This window comes from Chlorocebus sabaeus, chromosome 18 (genome assembly GCF_047675955.1).
Source record: "Chlorocebus sabaeus isolate Y175 chromosome 18, mChlSab1.0.hap1, whole genome shotgun sequence".
Lineage (NCBI taxonomy): Eukaryota > Metazoa > Chordata > Mammalia > Primates > Cercopithecidae > Chlorocebus > Chlorocebus sabaeus.
The window spans coordinates 70658301-70673504 of NC_132921.1; the positions used below are offsets into that span (position 1 = coordinate 70658301).

At 36.9% G+C, this 15204-nt stretch overlaps 1 protein-coding gene across 7 annotated transcripts in view; it reads left to right on the plus strand.

Moving 5' to 3' along the window:
- Positions 1-15204, plus strand: part of ANKRD12 (ankyrin repeat domain 12) — a 132916-nt gene that overhangs the window by 95905 nt on the left and 21807 nt on the right. The window contains exon 8 of one of the 7 annotated variants that reach the window (XM_073006472.1): positions 1126-1205. The exons of the other annotated variants lie outside the window; for them this stretch is intronic. Coding sequence (XP_072862573.1) covers positions 1142-1205 — 64 coding nt within the window. The 5' untranslated portion in view covers positions 1126-1141. The remainder of the gene's footprint in view (positions 1-1125; positions 1206-15204) is intronic. 7 annotated transcript variants of the gene reach the window in all.

Here is a 15204-nt window from a genome sequence, read left to right on the forward strand (position 1 = left end):
CAAATACATCTGTCTCAGACATTTCTCTTAAGCTTCAAACTTACATATTTGGCGGCTCTCTGAATATTTCCACCTGGATTTCCTCAACTAAATCTCAAAAATCAGCATACCCCCACCATTACACTCCTCTTCGTGTTTTTTTCTCACTTAATTAGTGTAACGTCATTCATCTGCACATATAAGTCATACACTGGAGAGTCATCTAAACTCCTTCCTTTTCCTTCTTTCAATTACTCAACATCTGTTTTTGAGCACTCATTATAGGTTAGGCATTGCTTAAGTACTGAGGATACAGCTGATTAAGAAAATGGAGAAAACATAATCCAGTAACTCCTGTCAATTTCAGCTTTCAAAATATTTGTAAATCCATCTTCCAGCTAAAAGCCAAGAGTCCTTTGAACGTTTTCGTCCAATCTAAACTGGAATAAATATTATAATAGCTGGAATTGCATTAACTTCTGTGAGAAAGTAAGAGAGTAATATATTAAGACTGGGTGCATGCAGTGGCTCACGCCTGTAATCCCAACACTTTGGGAGGACGAGATGGATGAATCGCTTGAGTCCAGGAGTTCAAGTCCATCCCAGGCAACGTGGTGAAACCCCATTTTTACAGAAAATAAAAAATTAGCCAGGCATGGTGGCACACACCTGGAGTCCCAGCTGTTCGGGATGGAGCTGAGGTAGGAGGTTCACTTGAGCCTGGGAGGTCAAGGCTGCCATGAGCTGTGTTTGCACCACTGTACTCCAACCTGGACAACAGAGTGAGACCCTGTCTCAAAGGAAAGAAAATAAGATTTTAAAGGTAAAAAATGTTTATATGGTATGTTTACTGTTATGCTCTTCTAAATATTATATATTTGGCTGCCCTCTGGATATTAAGAAATCTCAAAAATCAGCTAATTCTTTTATTGCTGTCACTTCTGAAGATTGTAGCTATGAAAAGCAGCTTTGTTATAAACTTGCTTTTAGAAAGAAGTGCTGCAACAAATTTTCCCAAGGAAGAAGGGAGGTATTTTATTTGAACTTACATGTTTAATTAGTGCAGAACACACCTTCTAGAACCTTTTTGATTTTCACTGATCTTGATTGTTTCATGTGTTCATCAGCTATATATTGATTTTTCAGAATATTTATTTTCCACATGGTGAATGTGCCTGAATTGTTGCTTGGTCAAAGTCCCTCAAGGAATGATACAAAAATCATCAGTAAGTATCATATAAAGATTTTGGAGTTGCTGAAAAAGACTGATGAAAATACCCAAAATTTATTACTTAATTTACATGAGGTCCTTATTAGATTTAACTGTACCAAACTTCATCCAATCTAAATTCAGAACATACGAGGGTATAATCATGTAAGTGCCCACAGAAGTTTGTATATATGAAGCCGAGTAGCATAATCTAATACAGCACATCATCTATGTGACAGATACACTTTAAGTGTTGAAAGTTAAAGAATAACCAAAATTATGAATTTCAGAACTTAATAAATTTGGAGTAACTAAGAGGGTGTCATGTATGTAGCATTCTAAATGTGGTTTATTCCATTAGTCATTGTGCTTTATGCCAGTGCTACTCAGAGTAGCCTTTCCATTAACTGTTTGTTACCAGCCCTCAAGATAAGGAGCCTGTGCCAGAATGTCAGTCAGTGCATTGCTTCCTTCATCAGAAAGGAAAAAATACTATGGAAAAAATGTGCACTAAAATAAGCAGTGTGCTTAGTGACATAATTGATTTCCATGTTTGGTACCAGCTCCTTACTTTATGATGGGTCAGTAATAATTTGCAGATTGGCCTATCTTTATGAACCACACTTTGAGTAGCAGTTTTATATCATGTATATCAGACATTTATGATATTGTTGCAGGAATACATGTCCTGGTTAATACAGCTTATTTGTGTATAAATGTTTGGCACTTTTAGATGTACGTAATTATTTAGTCTTTTCTTTTTGAGACAGAGTCTCGCTCTGTCGCCCAGGCTGGAGTGCAGTGGCCGGATCTCAGCTCACTGCAAGCTCCACCTCCCGGGTTTATGCCATTCTCCTGCCTCAGCCTCCCTAGTAGCTGGAACTACAGGTGCCCGCCACCTCGCCTGGCTAAGTTTTTTGTATTTTTTAGTAGAGACGGAGTTTCACCGTGTTAGCCAGGATGGTCTCGATCTCCTGATCTCGTGATCCGCCCATCTCGGCCTCCCACAGTGCTGGGATTACAGGCTTGAGCCACCGCGCCCGGCCAATTATTTAGTCTTTTTTCCCCTAACTTCTGCCGTTTTCCCTTAGTCTAAGTACATGTTACCTTCCTGTATAGAAATTCTGTCCAGCAATAGTGTTTGCTACAAATGATTGCTTCTTGCTACTGTGTGAGAACTCAGTCATATTCAGAGAACCAGATCTCGCTCATAAACCATAATCGTGGAAATGGAGAAGTGGGTAACTTATGTCACATAACACCCCTCCCGCATACTTTCTGACACTCGTTAATTGCCAGTAGAGATTTTGTTAACAACTTTGCCAGACACTGGTTTTATTACTTAGAGTGTCTACTGAACAAAGTTTAAAATGCCAGTCACTGTCAAAAGAGCTAGTCACCATTTTCTACCTTACTTTGTCTAAACCGGTTTTGTTTATTAAGCGGCTCCTATAAATGTTCCTCACTTGCATACTTCAACTTAAGAAAATGCTTCATTAATAAATAGACAAGCTACTTTTCGAGCTTACTGAAGACAGATTAGGAGATTGGAAATTACAGTAATATGTTGTTACCCACTGGTTTACTGAGTGCATTTCTGTGTCATAAAATAAAAAAAAAAAAATGACCAGGCCTTTGAAGCCTACTTTTCTCAGTGTTATAACAGTAAATTGTATTATTATAAATATATTGTAATTTGTACAACTTATTTCGTCAGTTTTATATTTCAGGAACTATGAAAATACAACTATTGGTACATACTTACATGGAGTTTTAATAGTTAATAAATCAAGAGATCAAAAAAAAACCCAATTATTTAAGTCAAAATATACCAGAATTTTTTATCAAATGGATTATATGATGTTAACAGTTAACCATAAGTTGGGAGAAGCGTCAGATTAGGAAGTTTTAAAGTAAATTTTTTTAACCTAGAAGCATAAAGACTACAAGAAGAGGTTACATTAGGTGTTTTTAGTATGTCCAAATACGTATATCAACAAATTTGATCATTGGGAATCTAGACTTGATAGAGCATTTTATAGAGTAGTTTGTATATTAGTATACCTAGAATACAAGATTTTTCTTTTAACATGTAGTTAAAATGTAAATAGTATTTTATTTTTGTCCTTTCTAAATGACGTCTTAGTAGCTTCCAGTGTATGTATTAGGTAATAATTCAGGCTTCATACAAAAAATTGCAATCCATTTGTAAACCAAGAACCTTGTTTTATTTAACCAGGACTATTAGCTGCCTCCCTGATTAAGCCTATTTCTGAGGCTGTTGAATAGCAGCAAAGCATCGTTTGGCATTCAGCACCTTTGTCACGTGTCCCTGTGATACGAGTGCTCAGAAAAATTAGGCACTTAGGTGTCTATTACGTGCAGAGGGCTGAGCATAGAGCATGGTGGGCAATGAGGTATTCTTTAACGAACACTTAAAGGGTTTTGCATGCTTTATTTTTCCTGCTCTGTTTTGTAATGTATGTGGTGTGCTTTACACACAGATTTCTGAATCTTAGTTTTTAAACTTTTTAAATGTATATATCACCAACTTCTGCGTCTGTCTTAAGCAAACAGAACACATACAAATGTAAATGAATTATATCAGGCTAGCTCCAAAGCCTAAGAGTTTTAAATTCCAGGTAGATTTTTTTTTTTTTTCCCCAAAAGAAAAATACATGTCAGTGTTACGCAGAGGAAAAAAGGAAAGAAATTGTGAATACGTGAATTAACATACACTGTAAGAAATCACTTTTAGCAGTGTCTATAAATCGAAACATCTTTGACTTGCACATGTATATATGTATACATACACACGCACACACACACACAGACGTACCAGAAAAATAAATGGCAAATTGTGCTTGCAGCTGCAGTGTTTTCTGGATGGCTGCAAATTAATGTAAGTCTTTAAACTTTATGGTACATAAGACATTAAATATCTTTCTTTGAAGTTCATATAAATATAGTAGACAAATTTCAAATGTATTTGCCCAAAAAATGTAGTTATTTATTGCGGATACCAAAGCTAATAGTTTTTTTGTTTAAAATATTAGCGATGTGTTTTCCTTAGAAACTGAATTTCTATCAGTGCCTATCAACTTAAAGTGAGTCTGTCACATAATTATAGTAGTGAGATATTGCTGAATATTTAAGACTAAAACTCTGCGTAAAGGGTACACTTGGGCAGAACACTAAAAAATACCTTTGGCTTAAAAATATCATACATGCATACAAAAAAATGAGTTCAGCTTTAGTGATCTCATCCTGTCTGCAGAAAAATGTTTTGTCTAGCCATGGGTTAAAAGGACCTTCATGTAATGTATATATTTATGATGGAAGAGCTGAGACTGGGTAATTTTGTCAGTTTCCTTTAGCAACATCAAAATTTTTGTAGTGATACAAGTCTTATTTTCAGAGGAAAAATTCTTGATTAATTATAGAATCAGATTCTGTGTTAAAATTTAGTCGAAAGGCATTGTATGATTGAGGGGAGTACATAGAGTGCTGTGGTACTTGATTTTATTTTGTATGTAGATTTTGCTTTTAGACTTAGGTATTTTCACCTATTGATTATATTCTCTTCCTTCCCCATCTCACACTTAAAGTCCTAACTGTAATTCTTTTACCAGTATGTAATACTATAGTAATACAATGAAAATAAGTTCTTTTCTGGCATACTTATCTCTGAACAGATGTTTGTGACTACTTTTCTTTTGTAAAGTAGAATTAAAATTCATAACCTTTACTTTAGAAAATTGAGATTTAGAAATGGAAATTTAGAAGAGACTATGTAAAATTACCTCATGCTTTATTTTCCTGTCTTGAAGCTACCTTGCTCGATCAGTTTGGGGATGTGAAAGCTGTAAAGACTTGTTTCCCAAAGTGCAGGTGCGTTTTTCTGTTACTTGTTTAGGCAACATAAATAACAGTTACATGTACATAATTCTTGAATACATTAGTTTTAGTGAGCTGTTTGTGTAACAAAGGAACCACTCAATAGGAGACAAGAGTCCTGCTGCAGTTGTGAAATGTTCCTCCCAGTGATGCCCCAGAGAATCTGAAATTCAGAGTCAGCTGGTTCAGGGAACCAGATTCAGCTGAGATCACTACTGACAGGCCTCTCACTCAGAGGAGACTCTCCACAAAACCGCTGAAAAATGAATTTTTCCCTGTATCAATATGAAAAGAAATCCAGAGATTTGAGGAAAATCAAGTGGATTACAGATAAGAAGGGACAGCATGAACAAACAAAACAGTTGATCCTCAAACAAATAATGTAGGAAGCAAAAGGGTAAGTTGCTAGTATCCTTGGAGGTTACAGAGGGCAGTGGATCCACCAACTATAACAAAAAGCTGCAGTGAAAAAGGGTAATCAGAGACCAAGAAAGTCCTTGGAATTCAAGATAATACATGGTTACTAAAGTAAACATTCTGTCGAGGACTAAGTAATAGACTAGACATTGCTGAAGATCTAATTTGATAACATATGAAGCATATAGAAAACAAAGATGTTGGAAATATGAGGAAAATGGTTTTTTAAGAAAATGCACAAAACATACATTATTTATATTAGAAAGAAGATAGTTTTTTAAATTGAAGAAAGTGTCCTGAACCAGGTGCAGTGGCTCACGCCTATAATCCCAGCACTTTGGGGAGGCTGAGGAGGGTGGATCACCTGAGATCAGGAGTTCAAGACTAGCCTGACAAACATGGTGAAACCGGTTTCCGTCTCTACTAAAATTACAAAGAAAAATTAGCCAGGCTCATGTAATCTCAGCTACTCGGGAGGCTGAGGCAGGAGAATCATTTGAATCCAGGAGGTGGAGGTTACAGTGAGGCGAGATCGCACCACTGCACTCCAGCCTGGACAACAAGAGCGAAATTCCGTCTCAAAAAATGAATGAATGAAAGTATCTCTCAACTGAAGAAAGACAGACTTTTAGATCAAAGGGAGTTATTTTAAACCTAGAATGCTGTCATCAGCCAACCATCACTCAGGTAAAAAGGCTAAAAACATCGTTGGATATACTTTCTATTCCTTTTCTGGAAAATTATTCAAAAATACTGCGTTTTAGTGACACAAAATATAAAACTAAACGACATGGAGGCTTAACTCCGTTTGTTGTTTGTTTGTTTTTGAGATGAAGTCTTGCTGTATTGCTCAGGCTGGTCTTGAACTGATGGGCTCAAGAGATCCTCCTCTTGAAGCCTCCTGAGTAGCTAGTACTATAGATGTGTGCTACCATGCCCAGCTCTAACTCAAGATTTTGATAAAAAATTCCAGAATGACAGCAACAAGCAATCGATGTATTTTATAACAAAATTTCAGAGAACTTTGTGAAGAATGTTATCAAGAAAAGAGTAGCTCGTAGTACTTGTATTGTGTGATTTTGATTCTGAGAGTTCATTGTGTCATGCTGTTGATGATATGATGGCCTTTTGTGCTGATGAACAAGAAGAGATACAAAAATTCCAGTAAGTATGACGCAGGCTAAAATAATAGCATGATTTTGGACTTCTCATGGAGTATAAGCATGCTTTCTGAAATGACAGTAGTAGATCAGGTAATTTAAAAGGGCCAAGAGGACAAGCCTAAGGTTTAAAAGTTCTGTTTATTATTTCCAAGTTAATTAAATTCAGATAAAATCAAGCATAATACTTTAAAATAAGCTTAAAAATGTTTCTCCTGGGTGGTGGGATTATTTTATAGGTAGTGTTTATTCTTTTCTTTTACCCATCTCTCTGTTTTTGTGACTTTCTGATATGAAGTTTTATAACAGAAGCACAATAAATGTTATTTTAAAATAAAATAATCACTAAAATACACCTTAGGACTTTTTTATGCACTTAGCCCATCTGAATAAAAAAGGCCATATAAACAAATACCATTCCCAATGTAAAGGTAGTTTTTCTTAGTAGTAATTCTACCGTTAAAAGAATACCTGGCTGGATGTGGTGGCTCACACCTGGGATCCCAGCACTTTGGGAGGACAAAGCAGGCAGATTACTTGAGCCCAGGAGTTCGAGACCAGCCTGGAAACATGCCAAACCCCATTTCTAGAAAAAAAAAAAGAAAAGAAAAATTAGGTAAGTGTGGTGGGGCACACATGTAGTCCCAGCTACGTAGGGAACTGAGGTGGGAGAGCCCAGGAGGTTGAGGCTGCAGTGAGCTGTGGACACTGGTCACACCACCATGCTCCAGCTGGGGCAACAGAGGTGGACCCTGTCTCAAAAAAATAAAAAGACCAGTTTATAATCACTAGTTTGTAATTGTTTAAGGTCAAGGCATCACTATTTTCTTTATAAACTATATTAATAGTTTATATGTAAATCAAGATATTTATGTCTGAGTTGTGAATATCTCAGAATCAGGTAAAGAATAGACAAACACAAAATTCATATTTGAAATTCAATTTTAATCTCAGGTGAGTATGTTTCATAGCATTTTGTTTTCTTAATTTAAAACTCATTAATTGAACTCTTATGTAAATCAATATTAGTAAATCTCCTTTAAAATAAGACTTTGTTCTAGAGCCTAGATTTTTGTGGCAGGGTTGTTTTGTCAGTATACTCAATCATGACATCAAGATAGAAGTAGAAAATATTCAAATACTTATGGAAAGGTTACAAAGTATGGCATCATTTTTTTGGATGTTTATACAGTTGTCTTACCTATATTTGGTTTTTGTCTTACCTATATTAGGAGGTAACATAGCACAATGGTTGTACCAGTTTTAGAGTCAGAGAAACTTGGATTTGAAGACATAGCTCTGCCACTTACTAGCTTTGTGGTCATGACAGATGTATTATTAACATTACATAGTGGTATTCTAGACATATAAGATAGACTTAGATGAATGAGACAATTTATAGATTTGCATAAATACAGTATTCATTTTAACCTTTTACTAAGGCCTATTTTCAGTGAAAAGTTCTCTGCTTAGCTGTAGAAACTTTTAAACATTATATACTGGCATTAAATTGTAGTTAGCAAATGCAACAAAGTTGATATTATTGTGTCCCTCCCCTGTTTGCTGTCTCTACTCCCTTTCCTTTCCCTTTTAAGGAGTACTGGAAAATATGTTACACAAATAACTGTCAATTATGACTAGTACTTTTATAATAATAGTATAAATTCCACCAAACACTAATACATGAAATATTAGATATAAGAAAATAAGTTTCTTGGTTCACTCTACTTCTTCTTTCCCCTTACGCCTCCCTGTACCTCTCCTTCCCTGCCCATGAAAAATTACTATCTACATATTTCCATTGTTTATTTGAAAGACTGATGGTTTCCATTGCCCTTATTCTAAAGGACCACATACTTCCATTGTAGCCCTGTAATAAGTGAAATAAGTGCCCAGAGCAAGCTTGAATTTTTCTGTCTTCAATCTTATAGTACAGTGTTAAACCAATAAGGGATTAGACTTTGGCCTTTTAACATTGACATATGTGCTTTATTGAATTTGGTAGTATTTGATGTCAAAAGTATGTTATTTAAATTTTTTTTTTTTTTGAGATGGAGTCTCGCTCTGTCACCCGGGGTAGAGTGCAGTGGCGTGATCCCGGCTCACTGCAAGCTCCGCCTCCTGAGTTCACACTATCCTTCTGCCTCAGCCTCCCGAGTACCTGGGGCTACAGGTTTACGCCACCATGCCTGGCTAATTTTTTTGTATTTTTAGTAGAGATGGGGTTTCACCATATTAGCCAGGATGGTCTCGAGTCTCAATCTCCTGACCACATGAGCCACCGCACCTGGCCTAAAAGTTTTTAATTTACATGATACATTCTTCTCTTTTTTGTAGGCAGTGAGTTACTACTTACCATATGCATGGTATATGTGCCAGGTGTATGTCAGGCACTTTACATAAATTAGTTAATCCTTACAACAGTCCTGTGAGTATTAATTCCTCATACTAGATTACTGACCTTTTGCATGGAAGAACAAAGATTCAAACCTAGAGCTAATGCCAGAACCAATGTGACTTTGCATTACACCAGGCTGATTGTTACTGAGTATAAGAAGTTCAGAGTCAGATGATCCTGCTGTTAGCATGTAACTGGAATTTGAATTTTGTGTATATTTATTTTATTTAATTACACCTATTTTGAAGTGTGCCAAGACAATTTCTTCATTATGTTTGACTGTTACACCTTCTGTTGGGCAAAAAGGATGCTGAAAATGAAATAAATTAATGATTTTGTTTGTTTGTTTTGCCACAGAGCCTACTATTAACTAATTTAAAATCCTTGGGCTCGTGCCTGTAATCCCAACACTTTAGTAGGCAGAGGCAGGAGGATCGCTTGGAGCCACAAGTTCGAGACTAACCTGGGCAACAGCCAACCCCGTCTCTACCAAAAAAAAAAAAAATGGCCTTGGTGTGGTGATGTGTACCTGTAGTCCTAGCTACTTGAGAGGCTGAGGCAGGAGGATCGCATGAGCCCAGGAGCTCAAGGTTACAGTGAGCTGTGATCGTGCCACTGCACTCCAGCCTGGGCAATGGACAGAGACCCTATCTAAAAAAAAATTTTTTTTAATTATAGAGCTGCTTGTTATTGTGATTAAGTGTACTACAATATTATATCTAGGCTAATCAATTTTTATCTTAAAATACCCAGTTACTGTTCTAATTGCCTCATAAAAACGTGTTTTAAAAAGCTTTTTGGAAATAATAAAGTTCGTATATTGCAATTGGTTGATATATCTGAGTATCTTTTAATCTATAGATACTCCCCCTCCTTTTTATCTTATGTTCTTGCAATTTTCTGTTGAAATAATGTGATAAATCTCGCTGATAAGTTTTCCCAGAGTCAGGATTTTGAGTATTGCATCTCCATAGTTTTTTTTTGTTTGTTTTTGTTCTTGTTTTTTTTCCTTGAGATGGAGTTTCACTCTTGTTGCCCAGGCTGGAGTGCAATGGTACAACCTCCACCTCCCGGATTCAAGTGATTCTCCTGCCTTAGCCACCCAAGTAGCAAGGATTACAGGCGCCCACCACCACCACCTCGCCCACCTAATTTTTGTATTTTTAGTAGAGAGAGCGTTTCACCATATTGGCCAGCCTGGTCTCGAACTTCTGACCTCAAGTGATCTGCCCATGTCAACCTCCCAAAGTGCTGGGATTACAGGCATGAGCCACCGAGCCCAACCCATAGCTTCTTTTAAAGCACATTTATTCAAGTGTTTTCTTATCTTATTTCAAGTTTTTACAGTCAACCTGTAGTGATTTCAACGTTGGGAAGAACAACTTGCATGTGGGGATTTTGCAGGGGCTTAACATGAGATCATAATTTTAATGGTTCTGATCGATTTTCTTAATTTTTGTCAAGACTGAAATGAACATCGGACTTCTTTTGAAACATTTCTGGCACTCAGTATTGACTTAACTTGCTGTACAGTTGTTAAAATCATTTACATAATGACTTGGCCATGATTTTAAAACCTTATTTTTCATTGATGTTTCTCAAAATGTTGACAGACTTAATGACTCTCTGTGTCTCAGTCTCTCTAAGTGACATAAGTATTTCATATACGTTCTTTAATTTTCCTTTGCTTCACAATTGAACAGTCTTTCAGTGAGCTTCTGAAGGAGGCTAAAGATTCATTTTACCTAATCATTTCCTCCTTTATCTTAATTGTGTTACTGTGTCTGCAGTTTTTTTATATTCATAAAGTACATGTACAAATAATTATACGAACACCACTATATAAACGTGGCTCCATTGTATAAAATAAGAAATTTTGTTTGGCAAAAATGTTCAACAACTGAGAAAAGTAGGAAGACAGGCCAGTCAGTGCACGTGTGAAAGCGCATGCTATATGATAGCTATGGATGGCATGGGAAGCAAATCAAATAGCGTGTCTGTGCTCCACATGGCAGTATGGGAAATCATGGCATATGGATGAAACATTTGGCACCTCTTCAAATTGCTGAGTTTAGAGGAAACATCAGCAGTGAATTATCCAGACAGTAGTTGCCACCTGGATACTACACAAAATTATATGGTAAATAAATTTGTATTTGATGCTTGTATCTCTTTCTACACTTCTCTCTTATCCCACCATAAGCACCCCCACTTAATTTCTTCATGTCTTCATACAGTTCTAAAACTCATTGGACATTTAACATTAAGCACCTACTATGTGCTAGACATTACGAAAGTCTCTCTGTGTAGATCACAGGCTTATATTGGAAGTAGCTTGAATAATGTGGAAAACAAAAGGAGAAATTTACAGCCACCATAATGATGTTACCTTCTCTACAGAAGACTTCCAAATTCCATAAATGGGCCTTTTTTCCCTCAGTAACCACACTGTCACCCCTCTCATCCTTCACTGAACATATATGAAAGTTTCATTCCCTGGGTGCTATAAATGGTGCTCTTAATAAAGTGATGCTTTGATAAGTTTACAGAAAGCTAAATAATGTGTGTGTGTGTGAGCACTTACTCATCTAGAATACATAGAATGCATTGGGGATATTGTGGTAGAAATGCATACCTTTGAAATGATTCTAAACCAGTGATGTTCCCAAGGAGTGATTGGGAGGTTAACTTTACCTCCTTCCAAACCACTTCAAATAAACATAATCTAAGTAAATTCCAATGTGAATACACTCTCAAGACAAGTCTACTTCCCATCTTCCTTCCCTCAACAGATTACTACCCTAATCCCTTCCTCTCTGTACGTTTTTTTAAAAGGCTAGTCAGATGAAGCAGTGGGAGTAGAAAAAGAATAAATCTGTAACTGGTTATGATCAGTTAGTTCTAAACACCATTGCACTTGGACTAACATAGGTATAAATTCCTGAACTGCTCCTCTCCCTGACCATTAATCTGAAATATCTCCTAAAAAGTTGGAAAATAATAGAGAAACTGATTAGAACCCACATAAATATGCATGGAATTTTGGGGAAGAGGAAGTATACTCCGCTTTTATGGCTAATATGTATAGCAAGAAGCAATGAAAGAGGGGAGTCATGGTATAACACATTGTGAAATCAGACAAAAATACTCTGGGCTGCATCGCTTTGTAGGTGACCTTGGAAAAACTACTTAGTAGCTCGGTTCGTCTCTTAAATGGGGATAATAACAGCTGTTGTAAAGACCATATATTATCTGCTCAGCTAATGATAGGGCTTAATAAATAGTGGTAGAGGCCATTCTGAGTGCACTGGTATTTACAGCTAATTGATTACAACTAGTTACAGATATCTTTGTTGCTGCTCCACTCCCACTACTTCACTTGACTAGCCTTAAAAGAAAATGGTGGTAATAGTGGAGATGGTGGTCCAGATTTTGAGAGTTCTTTATCGTTGTCAGAGTTTTTACGTTATCCTACAGTGGGGAGCCCTCAGGTGAGAAGAGAGATGATAGATAGTGTTGGTCACATTGTTGTTTAAGGTGATTACTGATCTAGCCAAGGAATGATGAGACCCTGAGCTGAGATAATAGTAGTGGGAATAGAGAGAAAATGGATTTAAGAGAGAGTCCAGGCTGGGCACAGTAGCTCATACCTGTAATCTCAGCACTTTGGGAGGCTAAGGTGAGAGGATTGCTTGAGGCCGGGAATTCAAGACCACCCTGGGCAACATAGTGAGTCCCCATCTCCACACAAAAAAGAAGCTAGTCGGGTGTGGTGGCGCACACCCGTAGTTCTAGCTACTGAGGAGGCTGAGGCAGGAAGATCATTTGAGCCCAGGCTGCAGTGAGCCACGATTGTACCACTGCATTCCAGCCTGGGCAATAGAACAAGACCCTGTCTCTCAAAAAACAAGAGAGTCCAGAAATGAAAACTCTGAGCAGTTGAATTTGGAAGTTGAGGAATTGAGAGAGTTTGAAATGACTCTTGAGATTTTTAAATTTGAATAGCCGGATTGGTTGGTGTGCCACGGAGGTGAGGAATACTGACTTTAAGCAGTAAGAGAAAGCAGTTGTGGAAGGAAAAGTAATGAGTTGAATGTTTTCAGTCTTGTTTTTGAGGTAGTTGTAAGGAGTCCAGGAATATCCAGGTTGAATATCAGAGGAAAGATTGGAAGTAAAGACTGGAACTTATGACTATAAGTTTTTTTGTTTGTTTGTTGTTGTTGTTTTAGTTATGGTATATTTAGTTTTGTATCATTATCACCTACCCCTGAAATACATGTGACAGTCATAATTATATTTTCTAAAAATATGTAATTAGTACAATTCAAATGTTTTTAAATCATCTCTTATTAGGCATGTGAAATGTAGTTACTTCGTCAGATGTCAACATGAGAATAGATGTCATGTGTCAGCACCTCTCTGCCTATTATTTTTTTGAGAGATTTTGAGGGAGGGATTTACACTATATATTATTATCTCCCCACATCAGCCACATCTGCTTCGTTTGGTTGCAGTTCCATTTGCATACCATACAAGAAAAGATGGAAATTGATGGTTCAGGAGAACAGTTAAGCCTAAGGATAGTAGAGAATTCAAATAACATTTTCACCATTCTTTAAATGTTACACTTTTAGTTGCAAATATCTGAAGCCGCCTTGAGATGTACAAGAACTTTTGAATGTATTTAAATGCATTTAAATAATGAGATAGAACTTAATTTTTTTTCACGGAGAAGAAAAATGCTGGCTGGGCGCGGTGGCTCACACCTGTAATTCCAGCACTTTGGGAGGCCAAGGCGGGCGGATCACCTGAGATCAGGAGTTGGAGACCAGTCTTACCAACGTGGTGAAACCTTGTCTCTACTGAAAATACAAAAATTAGCCAGATATGGTGTCAGGTGCCTGTAATCCCAGCTACTCGGGAGGCTGAAACAGGAGAATTGCTTGAACCCAGGAGGTGGAGGTTGCAGTGAGCCAGGATTGTGCCACTGCACTCCACCTGGGCAGCTGAGTGAGACTCCATCTCAAAAGAAAAAAAAAAATGTCTTAATAAAAATTTTAATAAAATGTTTTAACAGTTGCTTAACCTATTTCTCACTTGTTTTCCTAGTTTGCCAAATAAAATTGTTGAGAATAAATTGAGATGATCAACATTAAAAATTTTTAAAGAGCGTTTTGTTAAAAATAATTGTATAAAATGTTTTATTAAATACAGGTTTAAATTTATAGATAGCAGAGACTTTAAAAATTGGAAAAATGGAAAATAACTAGTGTAATGATAAACATAGCCATTTTTTACTTAAGGGAATTTGAGGATTTGGAGATTTTAGGTGATTTTCTCACCATAGTAGTCATCTACTAAGAAAGGCAGAACAAACTTTTTTTTGAAGAGTTACTGCCCCACTAGAGTCCAGGACCAGGTTGAGCTATGTTCTTGAGTGATTAGAGTAAATTTAAAAACTGGGGACTGCTCAGGCAAAGAAAGGGAAGTGGTCTGCAAGTGAAATGGCATCATGGAGGTGTAGTGGTCTTTGCTGAGGCCCACAGGCTGGCCAGCCTCTGGTTGAGCAACACAGGGTCATTGCAGATGGCACTGAGAAACCAGTGTTCAGAGGGATGAGTCTGATGGGCATGTGTGTCCCAGGATCCAGAGCCATGTGAGGGTCATTCAGCTGTAGAAATGTCTCGGCTTTCATCATGGACATTAGTGTCAGGAAAACTTATTTATGTTAGAATTTACGTTCTTTCGTTTTAAAAAAAGTAGGCATCTTTTAAAAAAACCTTTAGAAAAAGACATCTGAATTGAAATGCATTGCTTCAAGTTGATAAATCAGGAACACAAATGACAAACCATGGATCTCTCAGTTTATGTTTAACTCCCTTAAGAGAATTTACAGGGCTGGGTGATGGGTGCAGTGGCTCATGCCTGTATTCCCAGCACTTTGGGAGGCCAATGCGAGTGGATCACTTGAGCTCAGGAGTTCAAGACCAGCCTGAGCAATTTGTGAAACTCCATTTCTACCAAAAATACAAAAAATATTCTGAAACACGTAAAACAATTTGTGATGTTTATATAATTAAACCCTTTAAGTTAGTGTTTTTTAGTCAGTTTTGGATTAAAGGATCTTATTCAAGTTAAATATT